Genomic DNA, 18,165 nt, shown 5'->3' with positions numbered 1-18,165 from the left:
TCCGCCCCTCCCCCCTCCGCCCCCTCGCCCGCTCCTTCCACTTTTCCGTCTCCCCCCGCCCCCTCCCCCGCCCCTCCCCCCTCGGCCTCGGCATCGCCGCCTCCCTCACCCTCACCACCCTCGCCTTCGCCCTCGCCCCCCGCCGCGCCCACTGCACGAGCGCCACCTCCGCCGGCATCGCCAACGCCCCCCCCGTCGCCGGCGAGCCACGCACCCCGCGCACACCCACCCAGCCCAGGAGCGTCGTCAGCGCCTACCAGCTCAGCTTCGGCGCCGTCTGCGGCATCTGCGCCGGCGTATTTATCAAAAAGGGCGCAAAGGCGCTCGCGTTCTTGCTCGGCGGCGCCTTTGTCTTCCTGCAGGTAACCCGAGTCCGTCGTCCACGCGTGCTGCCCAGCTGACACGGTGCGGATCAGTACCTCTCCACCAAGTCGTATGTCCAGGTCGACTGGGCCAGGATCGGCGCGCGCTACGATTCGGCCTTTGGCACCAAGACGCCTACCGGAGGCTACAAGGGCCCCACTGTCGGTCGTCTCTGGGCCAGGCTCGTCGACTTTTTGACCGCCGACTTTCAGCGTACGTCGTTTCCCCGGTGATAGATCCACGCGGTGATAGATCCACGCGCTGACTGGTTGCAGAGCGAGCGAGCTTCCTCGCCGGGCTGGCTTTGGGTATCCGTCTTGGGTAGATGGCCGTTTCCTTGTAGCAATTTACACGAGTCGCGCAGTAAAGGAACCAATGTACAAGCTACGAGATGTCAAGGGATTGCATTATCTAAACCTAAACTGCTTTTTACAAAAGACTGTGGGCCCACATCTGACCTTTTTTCCATCCACTCTATCCCCTCTATATCTCCTCCCTTCTATATCACCCCTCGTTGAAAAAAAAAACTCCACCTTTTACGCAGTACACGTCAACTCTGCCTTCTCCACCAACGCCAGACCCGCACCCAGCGCCCAGCCAAGCTCTACGCCCCTCAACTGCTTCTCCACCATCAACTCCCTCTCGGGCGAAAGCTCGTAGCCGAGACCGAGCAAGGCGTTCATAAACGTCAAATCGAGGCAGTACTCGGGCCTGCCGGCAAGCTCTTCCATCGCCGCCGCGTCGCTGCCCCATCGCTCGGCCCAGACTTCAGGACCGGCGCACACGTCCTTGGCCATGGACGTCAGCTCAGAGATGGAGAGGGTCGAGGTCGTCGAAGAAGAAGGGAGAAGAGGCTTGATGCGGTCCGTAAAGTAGGAAAGGGCGAGCAGTTGCCCACGGGGGAATGTATCGAGAAGCGACGGTTGGTAGACACCGTTGAAAGAGCAAGGCTTGACTTCACAAATACTATTCACACAAGTCAGTTTTGTTTATCATATATACAACACGACCTACGCGTCCTTGGCCATGACCAACTCGACGACCCTGTTGCACGCCTCAAAATTCCCGTTCCCACCGTGCATCGTAACGTTCACCGTCTGCCGCCCAGGGGGATCAAGCGCGACTCTCCGCGTGGACCCTTTTGACAAACAAGGGTTCGGCACCTCTACCTCCTCGCTCAAGTTCTCCCACTCGACTTCACCCTGCCCAAAGCTCCACGTGAACGCGACGAGATTGTGCACACTACGCCTCGCGCGCATGAGACCATAGCCGAGGTAAGAGTGCTGGTAGAGCGTAAAGTCCTTGCCGCCAAAGGTCAGTTCGTACTTGTGCTCGCCCTCGGCCAGCGCCTGCTCAGAGTCCGCCGCAAACTTGGGCTCAAAGACGATTTGGGTGGATGCACCGCCGAGGTCCATGACGGCAAGCGTGTCGTCAGATTCCGCGCCTTCACCAATCTTGTTGAGCAGATAGTTGGCAGTGATCCACGCGTAGACACCTAGATAACGCAACGTCAACTCTCCCCCTGTCATCAATCAGGATAAACAACTCGCCTTCATCCTTGCCGTCCATAATCTCGACAGCCTTCTCGCCACCGACCGTAAAGTCCCAGTTGGTCTCCAGCCTGTTCCTGACCTCATCCAGGATCGCCACACTTTCCTGCTGGCCGAGCAACCTCAGACCGGCCGTCGCCTTGACCTCGACCGGTGTACACTTTCGCAAGCTCTCGGGAACGACCCTGTAAGCCTCCTCGAGCAAGGGGTCAAGCGAAGCAGCGGCAGCAGTCGGGTCACGGGCATAGGCCGAAAGTCCCGGCTTGACGGCCATAAACGTCTCGTACTCGAGCTGGGGCGAAGGTCCGCAGTTGTTGAATTTGTACACATGGATCCTTGAACCGGTGGAACCAGCGTCGATCGTGAGCGCGTACTGCACAAGAGGCTTGTCAGACGACACGGGCTCGGTACAGGCCGTGGTCGAAGCCGGGTCGGGGTCTTGCTCAAACGATCCAGGGAAAGGAGACTCCACCTCGGACGCGGACTCGGAAAAGTCGGCCTCGGCTTCAGAAGCATCCTGCGCTTCGCTGGAAGTAGGGTCATGCGGGTTGGAAGTGTTGTCGTCGTTGTCGCCGCCGTCGCCAACGGGAAGCGTGTCGAGGCTACCGTCCATGCCCTCATCTCCGCCGTCGCCTTCATGGTCCAATGGCTGAGCCACATCAGAGTCTTCAGGACGGAAGGGAGGAGAGCTGTAGTCAATCGGGTCGCCCCCTCCCACGACATCCTCGTCCAGCGAGGGTGTGTAGGTGTCTGTTATAAATCAGCAATTCAGCAAGTCATCGGTGATGGCTTGGCTCACTGTCTTCATTGTAGATCTGCTGTTCGTCAGATCCGCCACTAGCGCGGTTAAATACCAAGAAGATCACGGCCACGCCGATCGTGACGAGTAAAGCCCATCGCTTCCATGTCGTCACACCGGCACCGGCGCGTTTCCTTGCAGGGCCGTTGGCACTCGTGGGTAAAGGCGTGTACTTGCGCGTAGAGAACATGGCGCTCGTGGTGGGAGATTTTCGTGAAGCTGCTGTTTTCGGGATCCTACCTGACGGCCGGTGTCTCAGCGACGACAAGAGAGGAAAAGGTAGAGAGCCTGATGTGGATGATGTCTCGATGGAGGAAGGGAAAGCAGTAGTATCGGTGGAAGGAGCGAAGGAGTGTGCAGGCATACACCTGTTGATATACTTGAGGGAAAAGGAAGTGAAAATGAGGAATCAAAGTTGAAAGTTTACAAAGGGGATAGTGGCGGATCTTTGATATGCGTGAAAGAGTGCCGAGACGGTAAACGAATGCTCAAACCTTAAAAAAACGGGTACGCATTATTAAATACAGGTAAATAACTTCCTGAAGTGGTAATTAAGTCTTGCCGCTTGCTGTTTTGGCGGGTCCCCAATGTTAAGCCCTGTGCCTGGCGAAACTTTGTCGCGATCTCCGAGCTGCGCTTGTTGCTCTGGCGGCAGGTAAAAAAATATAAAAGTTGTAAAAAGTCTCGCAACCGAATTCCCAACAAGTTCTGTTTCCCTTTTCACAAGATCTGCAGCCTTTGATTGGGTATCGGTATCTCTTCGTCGAGGCGTGCAGTGAGCGCGTCATGATCTTGCAACAATTATTCAACTATTGCGGTCGTTGGAGCAACATTTCATCAGAAAAGAATATCCCGTCGGGCATCATCGGCACAGCCGCCGTTATCCGCAACGACAGGCGGACGAGCATGCGAAGCTGATTCATGAATTGATTGATCATTGAAGGAAAACACCCTTCACTTGCTACTCATCATCCACTCAACTTGCTGTAAACATGTATCCGAAATGGCTTGGGTTATTATGAATGTGCATGACTTTGGCTGTATATATCTACACTGACAATTTGATGATACTCACACGCCTCACGAAATTTCACCCACGCACTTGACCATGTCTGCTAGTACATCGTCTTTCCTGGCCTCATCGTCGCACGCTATACATTTGTCACCTACAACAAGCCAGCTTATCCATATCCTCACGATCATTCAAACATCTCGACCGGCTTTGATCAAGGTTGTCACTTTTCTATTATCAGAATGCCGGAAATCAATGTGCACCGAAACGCCTTCTTCATCGGCCGTACGTTTGTTTGTCCCCCCCCCGGTTGCTCAAGGGGCATTCTAACAAGGAGTCCTTAGCCCAATCGTCTGCCTACTCTATCCTCTCTCATGCCCCACACGTTGAAAGGAAAACGTAAACGTTCCATCACCCACTTTGACGGCATCCCATTATCGGTACTCCCACTCCAAACTCCCTCACCACCAACTCCCGAACGAAGAATCGTCACCCTCAGACGGGCCATGGGACTGTATAAGACCATGTCGGGGGTATCTATCAGTGGAAAAAGTCTGGATTCCAAATCAGTGGAGGATATGCAGAGAGATGCGTATCACTTTGCATGTCATTATATGAACAGCAAGGTGAGTTTTGTGATGCATTAGTAGTATATGGAATCACTTACTTTTTAGATAGCCCTCTTCGATCAAAGACGACTCTGAAGATGACCGTGAAAGCTCGACGGAAGGGGAGGACAGCGACGACGAGGATGATGTGGTCCTCGTGTTCAGCCGACCATACTGAATGAACCCTCAAGTTCCCTCAGCACCACATCTGCAATCCACCTTGTACATTTGACAATTTTATCTTCGCATGCACAGATCAAAGATACAAGCAGAATACATGATATAAAGACGCTACACTGCCGTAAAAGGAGCTCTGATTTTAGTCCTAATTCCAACGAGAAACGGAAAACGAATCGAGTGAAAAAGAAACTGTTGGTAAAAGGCAGACTGACTAGTTACAAAAGCGCTTCTTTCGACGCAAGCTATTTTTTTCAGTGAATTAGAAGAAATTTTCTAGTATGCGACGGCCATACCATATCAAACGCATGATTAGATTCTTGCCTTCTCGATCATCGTCGCCTCATCTACTTCCTGCCCCCGCCAGCACCTGCTGAAACAGGACTTGGTAAACCCACTCCACTCCCGCTGGCCACTTCCTCCATTGATTCAAAGCCGGCCCCATCAAACCCCCAACCCGTCTTTTGCTGCTGAACATGCGGCTTTCCATATCCATAAGCCGCCTGGTGATGGCCAGCAGAAATAACAGAACGGGAAGAAACGTCGTTTCGATCTTCATCGCTAATTGGCGCAGCAGCAGCGGCATTATTACCCAATGGCCAGATGAACTCTAGGCTATTCCCTTCTTCTCTCCCTTCAGAGGCAGTATTGCCAAGTCCGGTAAGAAGCGCTGACCCCGGACCTGCCCCACTTGGATCTGCACCTCCACTCACCGACCGGCTGGCTCCTACCCCTCCAAAGATCTCGTCCAACAAATTCTTCTCGTCAAGAGGTACACCCAGCTCTGCCAGTTGTTGTCGTTGTCTCTCTAAGAGTATGCGTTGCTGACGCTGGTGATTCTGCTGGAGTTGAAACTCGGCATAACGAGCGAGGAGATTTTGATCCCATTGAATAGGCTGTCCCCCAGGCATCTGCGTTGGAAGGCCGGGTTGAGGAGGCCCACCGGGATGAGACCCTGGGCCCTGAGCACCGTAGTATGGTGAAGGCTGAGGTGCGTCAGCAAATGGTTGACGAGGTAGATATGACGCTTGCATCCCCAAAAGAGACTTGGGGTAACCAAGATAACCGGGATGACCGTTAGGATTGTGAGAATAGGAAGGATGAACACCGAGCTGTGGGACACCTAAAGATGCTTGCATCGGAGCAGCGGCAAGAGAGTTGGTCATTGGGTATGGAATGGTGTCTGATGGGTGACGATGGATTGTGGGAGTTGTAAGCGGTGTTTGGGAGGATGAAGCGGCAGGAGCTAGAAATTCGGCGTGAGGAGATCGATGACGAGATGCAAAGCGTTCGAATGATGGTTGAGAGGCGTGCATACTGAGTGCGTATTGTAATCCATCGAGAGATTGTCTTGATGCCTGAAGATAAAGTCAGAACTATGAATGTTATACATCAGAGCACACTTACGTGGGGCACGTCATCAGCCAACTCGTCCTCTTCCCTCAAACTACTCATACGCTTCCCATTCCCATGTTCTGCATTTGACCGTCGTCTGGGCTTCTCTTCTTCTTCACTATCAGACTCGCCTCCACTCATGATCTCATCGATGAAACTCCTCTTCTCGCTTGGTTCACTTTTACGTCGCTGTTTCTTGTCCTGTCTTTTCCTCTTCCTGTCTTCACCTGGCCGTACTGTTCGGTGCTTGAACGTTTCCTTCCCTTTGAGACTCCTAGTAGGAGGAGGGTTGCCGTTTGCCGCAGCCGCCGCCTTGCTTTTGGACGCAGAACCTCTCCTTGAAGTATCATCATCTTCATCATCATCATCATCCTCTCCCGCCAGCGCCATTGCTGCAAACTCTGCCGCCCGTCTCCTCTCAATCATCCCTTCATACTATTATCTCATCAGCCTCCTTTCTCACCCAACGAAACGATATCCTCTGGTAGCTTACATCGTGATACCTGTCTATCTCACTATCCAGCTCCTTGCTTGAGAATTCGAACGCCTTGCCGGCCGCAGAAAATATGATGATCGACACATCTGCGGCACAAAGTACCGATAATTCCCAGGCCTTCTTCATCAAACCTGCTTTCCTCTATTTCGCGGTCAGTATATACTCTGGAGCATTACGGATGATGATAGTCCATGTTTGAATGGTGGACCAACCTTGAGAAAGGTAACATTTCTGTTACGCTCGTCCTGAGGATGACCTATTAGCCCCTTTTTTTTCTTAGGCGCAAGTTCTGCTCTTCGGCAGAAAACGTACAGTGAGCGGGCGAATTTCAATCTTTTTCCTTCCCATAACCAGTCTCGTATGCTTGTGTATGATGTGAGGTATTCGAAGTAAGGTGAAAGGAGAATAAGATGAAGGCTTAGATCTCTTTTGTCGGCCTGTGTCCGTCTTTCGCCGAAGTTGCGTGCTGTGGCGCCGAAATGAAAGATACTTGTATGGCCGCTTGAGATGAGGTATATGTTGTCTCTCACTGGAGGTGCCTCTGACAGCAGATCATTTATCTGTACGGCAAATGACGAGAATGGATGGGAAAAAAGATGTCAATATTTCGCGAGTTGCACAGTCAATGCTCTACAGCAGAAGATGCCTGTCAGGGCAGGGATCGATTCCGGAGGCGGTGGGCCCCGGCTCAAAATAGCCACCGGCGCTTTTTCTAATCGGCCACGTCCGAAGTGGTATTGCCGATTAGATTAACTCTTAACAATTTGGTAATGCTTCTTGTATTCGCCAGCTTTCCTTCGCTTCTACCTTGAGCATGGACATTTATATCAAGTCGGCCCTTATACGTAGCTTCGGACATTCTCCAAGTAAATCTATGCTTCCTACAGTGGCACTTCCGTTTGGGAGCGGTCAAGAAGAGACGACCCAGATTCAAGTTTTGCAGATAATAGAGTTAATTATTTACAACAACTCTAGAGTACGACGACAGCGCAGCAAGAGCACGACATAAAAATCATTGATTTTCTTTGTACATATCGGGTTCATGCTTGTTTCCGTTGGCGGATGAATACAATAGTTGTCAGCTCAGTGTAACCTTATATTTTATTGATTTACTTGTCATGAAACATCATATATCGTTGTTGTTAGCCACACGTATCCTTAGATGTAAAACCTTTCAAATTATTCACAAGATGAAGCACAGATCGCCTAGGTACATCGCTTATCATACTAAGCGTTTAGGACTTAAATTGCTGAATCTTGGGCAATGATAAGTATATGCGGAAACATAGCAGTTACATATATATTCGGTGGGCTAATTGGATCTCCTCAAAAGTTAGAACTGGGCGTGATAAGCGTTGAAGGGAGGTTCTTCCAAGCCACGACCGTTGACCTTGACAGGCTCAGAGGGGACGACAACAATAGCGAACCCTGAGATATAGACCATCAGTATTTTGCACCCTTATCCTCTATTTATCACCTATATCGATGCACAAGGAGACTCACTAGCCCAGTCGGTGGTGTTGTTGTTCCAACCATGAATATTGCCGATCTGTACAATGGCATCGCCTGCTCGGACAGTCTTCGAAGAACCGTCGTGAAGGATCATTTCAAGTTCACCATGGACGACGATGAGATAATCTAATTGAGAAACTTTGAGCTTGCAATATCTAATAGGAGTCAGATCACATTCACCAATGGTTTGAGTGAAGTGAACGTCGCTTTTGAAGCCTGGAGGAAAATCTGTACATAAGTTAGCTCAAGTATCAACTGCCACAGAGGACATAGCGTCGACTTACCGAGCCATCGCAAGGAAATAGCGTCATCGTTGGAGACCTTCGTAGGCTTGATACTAGCCCACTCGATAGCTTTGTCCGGCTTCCCCACGAGCTCTGGTTGGAGGAAACCGACAGCTGCCTGGAAAGGGGAATCGGCTGGATAATGGATCTTTTCGTCAATAATGTGAGGCTCGCCGTTGGCACCATGAGCTACGATGATTTGTCGGGGAGGAGGAAGAGTGGTCATGCTTGTTGAGCTTTTGACTGGAGATTTCTATAGAAGCTGTAGAGGTTGTGTTGGGAGTGAGTAGAAGATGTGAGGCGTTCGTGGGTATTTATACATCTTGCTGTCGATGGTTCGGTCACTCGATCATTGGCGACACTCTTCGTTCTCTGGAGGACCTCCACTGCGGCGTTTAATCTATCTTTTGGTATATGGAAGAGGGACAGTCTGATGATGACGTTGCTTCCTGTCGTGATTAAGTCAGCGTATCAGGTATGATGGAATACTGTGCAGGTGGCTAAAGAACTATTGAAGAGCTCCTGAAACATGCTGAAGAAGAAATGCCGACGCCGAGCTCCTTTCCCCGAGGTCAGTCATGGATTGTGGATCATGATGGAGGCCCGCAGATGATGGGGGCTCTCAGCAGGAAAAGCATGTTTTTGTCCAGTTTGCTTCCGCTCACACATCACGCAAAATATTAGTTATTTGAGCGAAGAAATGAACTTTTAGTCAACGAACAGTTCCGCCGTTCTCGTCGACACAGACCTATTATTGTTTATACTTCAGTGCCCTAATCTGGTGTGAGATACCACCCGATTATATCTATGCCCTGGCGATGGCCTATAGAGATCAAAAAATCCCACAGGACATTTCAGACAGCAGTTTTTACCAAGTATATCTGGAAGTTTGGTTCCGGTGAATGGGGAAAGTAGATTCTACGATTCTGGCAAAGATAGATTCCCGATGCAGGTAGCACAAGTAGACTTACTGATTATTGACAGGCCGACAAGAGGTATCTTGACGTTGGTAATGATAGCAATGAATGTCATATTAGTGGAACAATCTGAAAAATCAAGAGGAGTGATCCAATGCACAGTCGACCCCGATGCTATATGCCTGATGCAATAGATAATGCTTTCAACCGTTTCCACCAATGCCTCAGACAAAGATCTCTATGCCTTCTTCGCAAGCTCGTAATTCTCAAAACCTTGGGATTTTTGGATGACATCCTCCGGAGCGTCTGGAACGGCGTGGCCCATGTCATTCCTTCGAGCACTGTGATGAAGTCGAGATAAGTGGATAGCACGACGCAAAAATAAGAACAAGGCCCACCGGAAGAAGGTATAGTTCAAAACCACATCGTCCAAATTGTCCAACTGAGGCTCCTCGACGATATCACGGTCGATGAAGAAAAATACTGGCAAATCCACTTCTTCACCCGCTCGGATCTTCTGCTCTTCGAAGCAGAAACATTCGACTTTGGCGAAGTAAGGGGCGATCTGGTACCGAGTTAGCTATGCGACCCACTTATCCCAAAGACCAATTTACCTTGTCAGGAGTGATGTTGTAGGTAGCAATACCAATCAAATCCTTGTCACCGTAGTTCTTTGCTGTGTAGAACGCCAATGCCGTTTCACCAGGCAGCACCCTCACACTTTTGGTCACGGGCTCAAATTTCCACGGTAAAGATTCTGCGCTTGATGATTGAAAGTGTACCGTTATACGCTTACGACCTTCAGTTTCGGGGGTAACATAGAGACGATCAGGGGTGAATCGTGAGGTATCGGTCATGGGAGTGCCAGCGAAACCAGTGGCTGAGCAGAAAGCTCGGTAAAGGGGAACGGCGGCGTAGGTGATACCGAGGGCAAGGAACAGCTGATCAGTACGCTGAGTCAGTTTACACGCCGCTGTGTACAAGCATTGGGGATAAATTATTTACTCACACTACCAGCAGAGTATAACAGGATACTTCTATTCTTGTTTGCCCTCTCCTTGTACATTCTTTGCCGAGCAGCCTCAACCGCGCGACGAGCTTCTTCAGCAGTTACTCGAGGCTTAGCACCGCCTGCAACTGCTGAAGCAGCAAATTTAGGGGGAGGGGGAGTAGAATATTGTCTGATGGATCGCAAAAAGCTGGACCGTGGCTGGATGAAGCGAGAGGTGCATGTTGGGCAAGACTGATAGAGAGAGTCAGCCATATGATGACCTAGGCGACGAGTTAACTTACGAATGCACCGACCGCCGCACGAATAGAGAATCCTGTCAATGAAGCCATGTCGTCGTATTCTAACTGTTACAAGATTCCTACAGAGATCGTCGGTTGAAGATGATACGTATCAATAGTCTGAATAAACGGAGATGTTCTTGGAGGAGGAAAGAAGACAACTTTTGATGACCATAAATAATGAGCCGATGCGGACAATTCCGAACCTGTTGAACGCCCGGCGACGTGATAAATCCATTCTTCGGAATTGGCCCATGCAGCCGATTTGCAGCTTAATTAGCATGCATATCCGACTGGAGGATGATGCTTTGATGGATCGGTTGCTGCAAAGCGTTGGGTCTTTAATGGATGTATAGCATAATAGTTGTTCACAACCTTCGTGCATATACGTAAACAAGTGTGGTAAGGTTCGATGTTTGAAAGGAATTGCTATTTATCTTCTGCGAGAATACAACACATGAATGAAGGAGACTACTATGTTTATCCCCCAAAGCAGTTTGTATACAAATGCATAGCCGCGACCATTTATAACCTTCTAGTCCTTCTCTCCAACTCTAATCAACCACTCATCTCTCTCCCGCTCGTCCATCTGCCTAAACCTTCCATCCTGTCCTTCAATGTGCTTCTCATCCGGTGACAATGAGGAAATACCAATTTCAATTTCAGACGCCTTGAAATCCGTTGCGCAAATTGACGAGAGACATTCAATAGCCATCTAATAACAAGACTGAATCAGTAAAGAAGGCAGGAGGTACTTCAAGGAATGTCCACTAACCTCAATCACACCTGCTCGATCCAAATCCTTCTTCTCAGCTTCCAAAGTCTTCCATCGTTTCTCGAGCTACATCGCATTAGGAAATTTAGAGGAAACACTAGCAAACGACATACATAGTTGGCGGCTTCAGTCTGCTTCTGTCCTGAAGAAGTGGCCTTGTAGCCAGTAAAATATCCCGCAGGATCAAGTTTAAACAGTTGAGGTCCTCTTTCGTCATCGGGACCAATCAAAATCATAGCTTCATGGACAATTCAGTTGATATTCCCAGCAACAAGACTCGCAAGACGCACAAATACCGAGGGGTCGCATGCCAGCTCGTTGGGTGTAAACTTGGTTGATGTTAGCCATACGCTTCGCGACTACATTCATATTAGCAACAGAGTCAGCTCTGATGTACACTGCCTGGCTTACGAGATTCGGGAGTAATCTCATAACCGTATTTATACCTAAACTGAGCAGCCTCTGATCGTGTTCGCTGCACTTGCGCCCGCGCGTCGGCTACCTCATAATATCAGCTCCTGTCCCCCCCATCCCATTCTTTTGCTAATGTTCAACATACCGATCAAGCCGGTCACGACACATCCAATAGTAGGGGTGATTTGAAACAGGTGGGTGATGGTCTCCGGGTCGAGGAGCTTGTCCTGTAATCGTCATATTAGCATGCGCTCATTTTCTCCAGAACATGTTCCACGCACAGGGACTTTCCGTTGGGTAATGACCACGGAGGTGTCCTTGCCTCTTATGGCCACAGCAGTGATACCGGCTGAAGAGATGGCCTTGAAAGCATACTCTGTCGAATTGTAAGCAACATGCGAATTCAATGGACGGTACGAAGCACTTACCGACTTGATAAAGCTATAGTGTAGCAATCAATTCGCATGTTAGCCTTCCAAAAATCTATGCAACACGCTCAGCAAACAGCGAATTGCAACGCACCCTTCCTTCAGGAGAGAAGATGGTGAGATATCTAAACCATCGACGTCAATGCAGTTCTCGGATGGTGTACTGGGATACACTCACCGATCGTAAGATGAACGAGACATGTTGGACGGTCACTCGTATAGTCTGTGGTTGACGTTGAGGTCCGTGATATAGGTTCTGGAGAGGACAGTCTGAGAGTAAGAGCTCGAATGACACCCTATATGCTTGACGTTGAGAGGTCATCGACGACGCGCGAGCTCCTATCGGTACGGCGACCGCCGACTTCAATTCTCTGCTCACGCCTTTTTCTGGCTTTTCTCCCGGCCAGCCTCTATTATGTAACATACTCACTTCGGTAGTTCGGTCTGCCCCGTCGACGTCGTCGCTCAGCCGCAACGAGTAGCCCCGACGTGGAGGACTGTTCTTAACCGTATACTCCTTACTTTACTTTCGCTGTTGCAAGCCTTATAACATTAACTTTTAACTAGCCTTATATTCAGCGCAGTAGCCCAATCATGTCTTGGTAAGTCAATTCGATCTCCAGTTGCAGTCGCCCGAAGCTAATAACCTGGCAGGGGAGGGTACGTCCACGCAATCCCACGCTCATCACTGCGTATCAGCCTCTCGCATACTGATACTGAGAACCATATTACAGATTTAAGAAGGCCGCCACTAGGGCGGGAACGTCAATTATGCAGAAGACCGGTCAGGTTGAGCGAACTATAGATCGAGAGTTTGCCGAGGAAGAAGGGCGATACAAGACGTGCGTCGGGATACTAGCTTCTTGGCACGAAAGGAAGGGCATGGATGGCTGATAAGCAACTTAGGATGGAGAAGGAAACCTTGAACCTTCAAAAAGAAGCAAAGACTTACCTTGACTCCATGCGATGTAAGTGCGCTTCCTCAGCCAACAAAGCGTTGCGCTGATGATAGGAAACAGCCATGGCCTCATCCCAGTCTAGAATTGCCGAGACTGTTGCTCTATTCTACTCTGCCGATCGAACGAGCGATGTAAGCTATGCCGGAGTTCAGCTACGGATATTCACTGACACTTATTTCGCAGGGTGCTATGGCTGGTCATGCGTACAAATCTGCTGTCGACGAACTTGATGCTGGAGTTGGTCGTGAGCTCGTAAGTGCATCTTGTTTACACTATCCCAAGCAACGTCTGATGGAATTGAACAGGACGCTCCATTCCGAGCGACGGTCCTTGACCCAATCGGCAAACTTAACAGCTATTACACCAATATCGACGCGGCTATCACAAAGCGATCTCACAAGGTACTTCGTCGCTGCCCGGGCTGCTTGTGACCGTAGCTGATGACATGATGCGTAGATGAGCGACTATGATGCTGCAAGGGCTAAAGTTAGAAAGCTCGTAGAAAAGCCATCAGATGACTCTACCAAGCTTCCTCGGGCTCAATCCGAGCACGACGAGGCTCGTGATATCTTCAATATCCTTAATGACCAGCTTATCACCGAATTGCCCATCTTGGTCGACCTTCGTATCCGTGCGTCTTGTTTTGCGGCTGTGAGAGAGTTGAATTTATGCTGACCTCTCTTCAGCCTATCTTGACCCGTCCTTCGAGGCTATGATCCGTTGCCAACTTAACTTTGCTCAAGAAGGATACGAAAGACTTGCAGGCGTACAAAGGTACTTTGCTGACAGTATCCGAGATGACTATGCGAACGGCGCGCTCGACGCTCAGGTGGAGACAGTGTTGGAAGAAATGAAGGAACTGGCTATCTATGGGCAGTAAGGGAAGTGGCTTTTGGCAATTAGATTGGAGCCTTGTTGTAAATTTGGATGTCATAAAACGACTATATCAATAACCGGTTCTGAAGACTTGTCAAGCCGCGAATTGTGCAGTGATGTATTTCGGCCTGGAGGGATAGTTGCCCGTGGAATAAGAACCCATAGGTGTCTGCTTTGAGGAGCATATCAAGGACTTAGGATTATCATCATGTTTGAGTGGCTAGGAGTCATTCCTGTTGGAACAACAGGAGCTCCGTCTGTCTTCTTTCGCAAGGGATGGCTATTGTATCAGTGACACTACACAGGCCGGTTCTACTTGTGATAAGAAAATGGTCGCTACTTTGAAGGATCAATCGCTGCCATTTGCTTGTCTACTGCCTGTTTTATATATTGACAGCCCCATTGCTCAAGCTACTGTTCATGCGATTTTCTAATGGACGGGATCAAATTGTGGCATCTCTTCTTTCTTCCCAGCCTAGTCAAACTTCGTTCCTTCCTCTTCGTCACTGATTTTGATCTTTCTGGTCTTCTACATTTCTACGTCTGATATACTATCCCGGTTGTACCCAGCAGTTTAGCAATCCATTCATTTGATTGAATCACTCAAGACAAAAGCCGGCACATATATGCATCTGTACGCGTCTCGGCAGTCCGATCGCACATGAAACGCAATGGTCTGTGCGCCAGAAATCAGTTACCGCTTAGCATTCTCTTCCCTGCACCGAACAAAAGGCAGCAAATAGCAAAAGGTACGAAGACAATAAGACCTAGGAGGAAATGAAAACGATACAAGTCAGGCGCGATGGAATCCGCTGGGGAACGCTTTGATTCTTCCTTTCATGGAAATCAAGATGGATACTGATTGCGGTTATGGGAAGAACCCAGAAAAAGAGTTAACAGTATGTACCTGTGTCATCTTGGCAATCACGACCTTGCGCTGATGTTAAATGGGCCAGCTTCTACTGACGACTGACAATTAACTTACCAAGCCGCAACGATCAAAGCGTACAAAACTTTTAGCTTCGGGATAGGTATACGAAAAAACATGTGAGTAAACATCCTTTCTGAACGTTTCAACATGATACACACAACGACCCTTGATCGGGAGATGAGAACATGTCTGTCTCCTGAGTACCCTGTGCCCTCGTTCCAGTCGCAGCCACTTGCCTCGTGCCTGCGACATGGCAATGGGTTTGTGATTTTGATGTTCCTTGTGTCTTTTGTGTCTGTGGGATTTGGGCGCGGCTTCTACCTGTCGCAATTCGTGCCGGCAATTTAGCGCCACTGTCAGCTTGCAATCCATGTCGAGGGTACCGGGCCACCGGTATGACCCTGCTCTACCAAGAGATTTAAACGGATTGCCCAGAAGAAGGGTCGCTGATGACTTCTTTGTGTGGTTATCTTCAGCGACCTTATTTGACTTGATCTCTTGAAGAGGAATCGGCAAGCGAACTGTACATACGCACTTTTGGACTCTCTCACATTGTGGAATAGCTTTCGACACCCATAATCATCGGCACTTTTAGCCTATTACACATTCGCGTATCCGACATCGTAACCTTTCGCATCTCCCTCACATCGTCCGGCACTGTAGATATCGACTCCATCCCGGTGCAATTCAATATTATCAGTATCCTCTCCGATTCATCAAGCTTTTTAGCATTGAGCAGAGCCTCTTTGAAATCTCTGGTGAGTCTTTCTGCCTACAGCCTTGCTTTTGTGGTATAGGGCGTGATGGGTTCTCCCTCCTCTCCCGGCTTCTTTTTGGGTTTCATATCTTGTCGCCAGCACCCTGTGTCAAGGCAACACAGCCGGTGACCAGCCGCCGGATATTCGCTTTTCAGATCTGTATCATTACAACATCCCTCATTATCCGACCAGGAGGCGTCATTTCTCTCTCACTTCTTACCTCCACTCTTTGCTACGAGTCAAGGGTTTAGTCCAGTGCCAAAGGGGTTACACTCTGGCAACCTTTAGATCTCTCAAGTGCCATCTTCTTGATCGCCATTGCCAAGCATGTCGATATCAGTCGTCCGTGGCCAGAGCCCAGAGGGGCGGAACCTCCTTTCACTGACGTGGCGGGGGTCGCCACGCCGGCGTGTTTCTCTTTCGGTTATCAACCAGTGACCAGTGTCTATGTCAGCATCAGCTGAGAGATCCGAGACCAGCCATCAGTGTAATCTGCATGGCCGCTGTTTATACGCTAAGGGTGAGAAAAGGCGTCTTAAACTCGAGGGCGCGTCATCTCTGAGTAGCGCAATCGGCGCTGTCGAGTTTTGTTACGCTCCCACACTTGATGGGGACGATCAACCCTCCTTTGCTCAACGTGTTTTTCTGAATTTTGACGCAAAGACCCCTCCGTTCCCTCCGAGTTTCCCCACCCTAACGCGTTAGAGCGAATTCGAGCGGCACGCCCGTCCAAACTTTTCATTTTGCGATACAGTCATCCACAACTCATATCACCCCTTCTTCCATCTTGTTCGCATCTCTTCTCTTTCTTCCTACCGTTCTCTCTCTTCCTGTGCCACCTTTGTTTCCTTGTATCGTACTCAGAAGACATACCGTATTCGTATTTTGTCTAGCTGTGTAGTCAGAATCCCCGAGATCTTCTGTAAAGCTGACCATAGCCTGCATCACCGCATATTCCAGATCTTGTCGGCACAACTCTTCGTATACACTCGACTGTGTACTTGTCAAAGATAACCCCAAGACTCACCTCTCTGTGGATCATCCGTCTATCTACTAAGATAATTTGTCAAGAAGGTATTCTCGCGCCCTTCTTCTTTGACGTCTCCTTCCCTTGTGATCACTTCGCATCACCTTCATCCTTCCACCTTGCGGCATATATTCCTTCCTACCCTTCAAAAAAACTTCTTGCTCGGCTTTTTTTTTCAACGGTTGAAATGGCTACGCAGGGCACCGATTACGACGGCAACGACGTTGCTTCTCGATTGTCAAATATGAACATTGCGGAAAACCATTACGCTTCGATTCAGCAACCCCAGCCACCCTCCCACTCCCAAAGCCCTGTAACTAACACCTCCCCGAACGTGTCAACTCCGTTTGCACGTGGCTTAACCTATTCGTACGCCGGCGAACAGCAAGGGTACCCTTACTATAGCGCCTCTGCAGGCGTCGACCAATTTGGCGGACAGATGGGTCCTCCTGCCACGTACCCTTACGGAGCTCCTGTCCAACTACTTTCTCCTCACTTGGCTCCTGTGAATTTTGATGGGTATTCTGGAGGCGGCGAAGTTTATGGTAATCAGCAAGATCGTAGTCAAAGTCATCAACAACAACAAGTCGTACAGGCCAACGGTACGACTGGGAGACAGACTTACCGACCGCCTCATGGGCAGACGCTACAGCAGAGTGCTCAATACTTTGGTTACCCTGACCAAAGGCAATATTGGATGTCTCATCAAGAAATATTCTTGCAGCAAATAGAAAGGAAGAAAGAGGTATGTATAATGAAGACTGTATAGTGTTTAATTGCTGACTAGATCCACCATAGTACCAGCCTCGTTCTAGCCAAGGTCCCATGAGCCGCATCCCTCAAAATTCTGGCTCCAATTTCCGTCAAGACTTCAATCCTACACTTCAAGGCAATTTCCATGGACAGGGCAACTTGTCTTTCCATGCCGCACAAACTGGGCAATACGGCTTACACCCTGCCCCTCATTTCGTTGCCCTCACTGGTTTCCCTCCTCAGTTTTCTTCTCAGTATCTGGGTAGGCCCGCGTCAACGAGGAAATTTGACGATCCTGGAGTAGTTAGAAGTGCGTTGTTGGAGGATTTCAGGTTGAACAAGCTCAAAAAATGGGAACTGAATGTAAGCCAAGTTTGTGCCTACCTGAGCCGGGCTTAGTTATCACAGGACATTTTCGGCCATATTGTCGAATTTGCCGGCGACCAGCATGGTTCTCGATTTATTCAGCAGAAGCTTGAAACCGCCACTCCTGAAGACCGTCAAAAACTCTTTGACGAGATTTATACCAATGCCTACCAGCTAATGACCGACGTTTTTGGAAACTACGTTACTCAGAAAATGTTTGAACATGGTGACCAGCTCCAAAAGGCTGCTCTGGCGAAGAAGATGGACGGACGCGTCTTGCAACTCTCTATGCAGATGTACGGATGTCGAGTAAGTTTTTGCATTTTCATTTGCGAACCTTACTAACAATGCAATAGGTCGTGCAAAAAGCACTTGACCATCTTTTGAACGAGCAGAGAGCCAAGATTGTAGCAGAACTTGAGCCACACATTCTAGAATGCGTAAAGTCTAGCAATGCCAACCATGTCGTACAGGT

General features: G+C 49.4%; 7 protein-coding genes across 7 annotated transcripts in view; 2 read left to right on the top strand and 5 right to left on the bottom strand.

Annotated features, from left to right (window-relative positions):
• Positions 1-899: 899 nt before the first annotated feature.
• CNBB0930 (hypothetical protein) lies at positions 900-3,076 on the bottom strand (the record flags this gene model as incomplete). Its single annotated transcript, XM_772426.1, has 4 exons — positions 900-1,329; positions 1,378-1,858; positions 1,956-2,663; positions 2,713-3,076. The coding sequence occupies 4 exons, from the start codon at positions 3,074-3,076 to the stop codon at positions 900-902; spliced, it is 1,983 nt and encodes a 660-aa protein (XP_777519.1).
• A 1,780-nt stretch (positions 3,077-4,856) lies between these two features.
• Positions 4,857-6,748, bottom strand: CNBB0920 (hypothetical protein; the record flags this gene model as incomplete). The annotated part of the gene is made up of 5 exons (XM_772425.1): positions 4,857-5,867; positions 5,917-6,339; positions 6,398-6,541; positions 6,613-6,645; positions 6,713-6,748. 5 exons carry the CDS (start codon positions 6,746-6,748, stop codon positions 4,857-4,859), a joined length of 1,647 nt encoding a protein of 548 aa, XP_777518.1.
• A 985-nt stretch (positions 6,749-7,733) lies between these two features.
• CNBB0910 (hypothetical protein) lies at positions 7,734-8,422 on the bottom strand (the record flags this gene model as incomplete). Its single annotated transcript, XM_772424.1, has 3 exons — positions 7,734-7,858; positions 7,904-8,140; positions 8,197-8,422. The coding sequence occupies 3 exons, from the start codon at positions 8,420-8,422 to the stop codon at positions 7,734-7,736; spliced, it is 588 nt and encodes a 195-aa protein (XP_777517.1).
• Positions 8,423-9,351: 929 nt separating this feature from the next.
• On the bottom strand, positions 9,352-10,454 carry CNBB0900 (hypothetical protein; the record flags this gene model as incomplete). The annotated part of the gene is made up of 5 exons (XM_772423.1): positions 9,352-9,454; positions 9,512-9,678; positions 9,728-10,066; positions 10,123-10,356; positions 10,407-10,454. The coding sequence occupies 5 exons, from the start codon at positions 10,452-10,454 to the stop codon at positions 9,352-9,354; spliced, it is 891 nt and encodes a 296-aa protein (XP_777516.1).
• Positions 10,455-10,938: 484 nt separating this feature from the next.
• Positions 10,939-12,221, bottom strand: CNBB0890 (hypothetical protein; the record flags this gene model as incomplete). Its single annotated transcript, XM_772422.1, has 10 exons — positions 10,939-11,118; positions 11,179-11,244; positions 11,292-11,416; positions 11,469-11,537; positions 11,590-11,676; positions 11,738-11,819; positions 11,874-11,968; positions 12,021-12,033; positions 12,115-12,145; positions 12,199-12,221. 10 exons carry the CDS (start codon positions 12,219-12,221, stop codon positions 10,939-10,941), a joined length of 771 nt encoding a protein of 256 aa, XP_777515.1.
• Positions 12,222-12,614: 393 nt separating this feature from the next.
• CNBB0880 (hypothetical protein) lies at positions 12,615-13,859 on the top strand (the record flags this gene model as incomplete). Its single annotated transcript, XM_772421.1, has 9 exons — positions 12,615-12,622; positions 12,675-12,680; positions 12,755-12,862; positions 12,927-12,988; positions 13,040-13,110; positions 13,163-13,231; positions 13,285-13,380; positions 13,436-13,610; positions 13,666-13,859. The coding sequence occupies 9 exons, from the start codon at positions 12,615-12,617 to the stop codon at positions 13,857-13,859; spliced, it is 789 nt and encodes a 262-aa protein (XP_777514.1).
• Positions 13,860-16,758: 2,899 nt separating this feature from the next.
• The window catches only part of CNBB0870 (hypothetical protein), a gene marked incomplete at both ends in the record, with an annotated part of 2,318 nt that continues 911 nt past the window's right edge, over positions 16,759-18,165 (top strand). The window contains 4 exons of the mRNA XM_772420.1: positions 16,759-17,316; positions 17,370-17,687; positions 17,733-17,999; positions 18,047-18,163. Coding sequence (XP_777513.1) covers positions 16,759-17,316; positions 17,370-17,687; positions 17,733-17,999; positions 18,047-18,163 — 1,260 coding nt within the window. The remainder of the gene's footprint in view (positions 17,317-17,369; positions 17,688-17,732; positions 18,000-18,046; positions 18,164-18,165) is intronic.

The sequence above is a fragment of the Cryptococcus neoformans genome, chromosome 2, assembly GCF_000149385.1.
Source record: "Cryptococcus neoformans var. neoformans B-3501A chromosome 2, whole genome shotgun sequence".
NCBI classification, from domain to species: Eukaryota; Fungi; Basidiomycota; class Tremellomycetes; order Tremellales; family Cryptococcaceae; genus Cryptococcus; species Cryptococcus deneoformans.
This window is presented reverse-complemented; position numbering and strand designations above follow the sequence as displayed.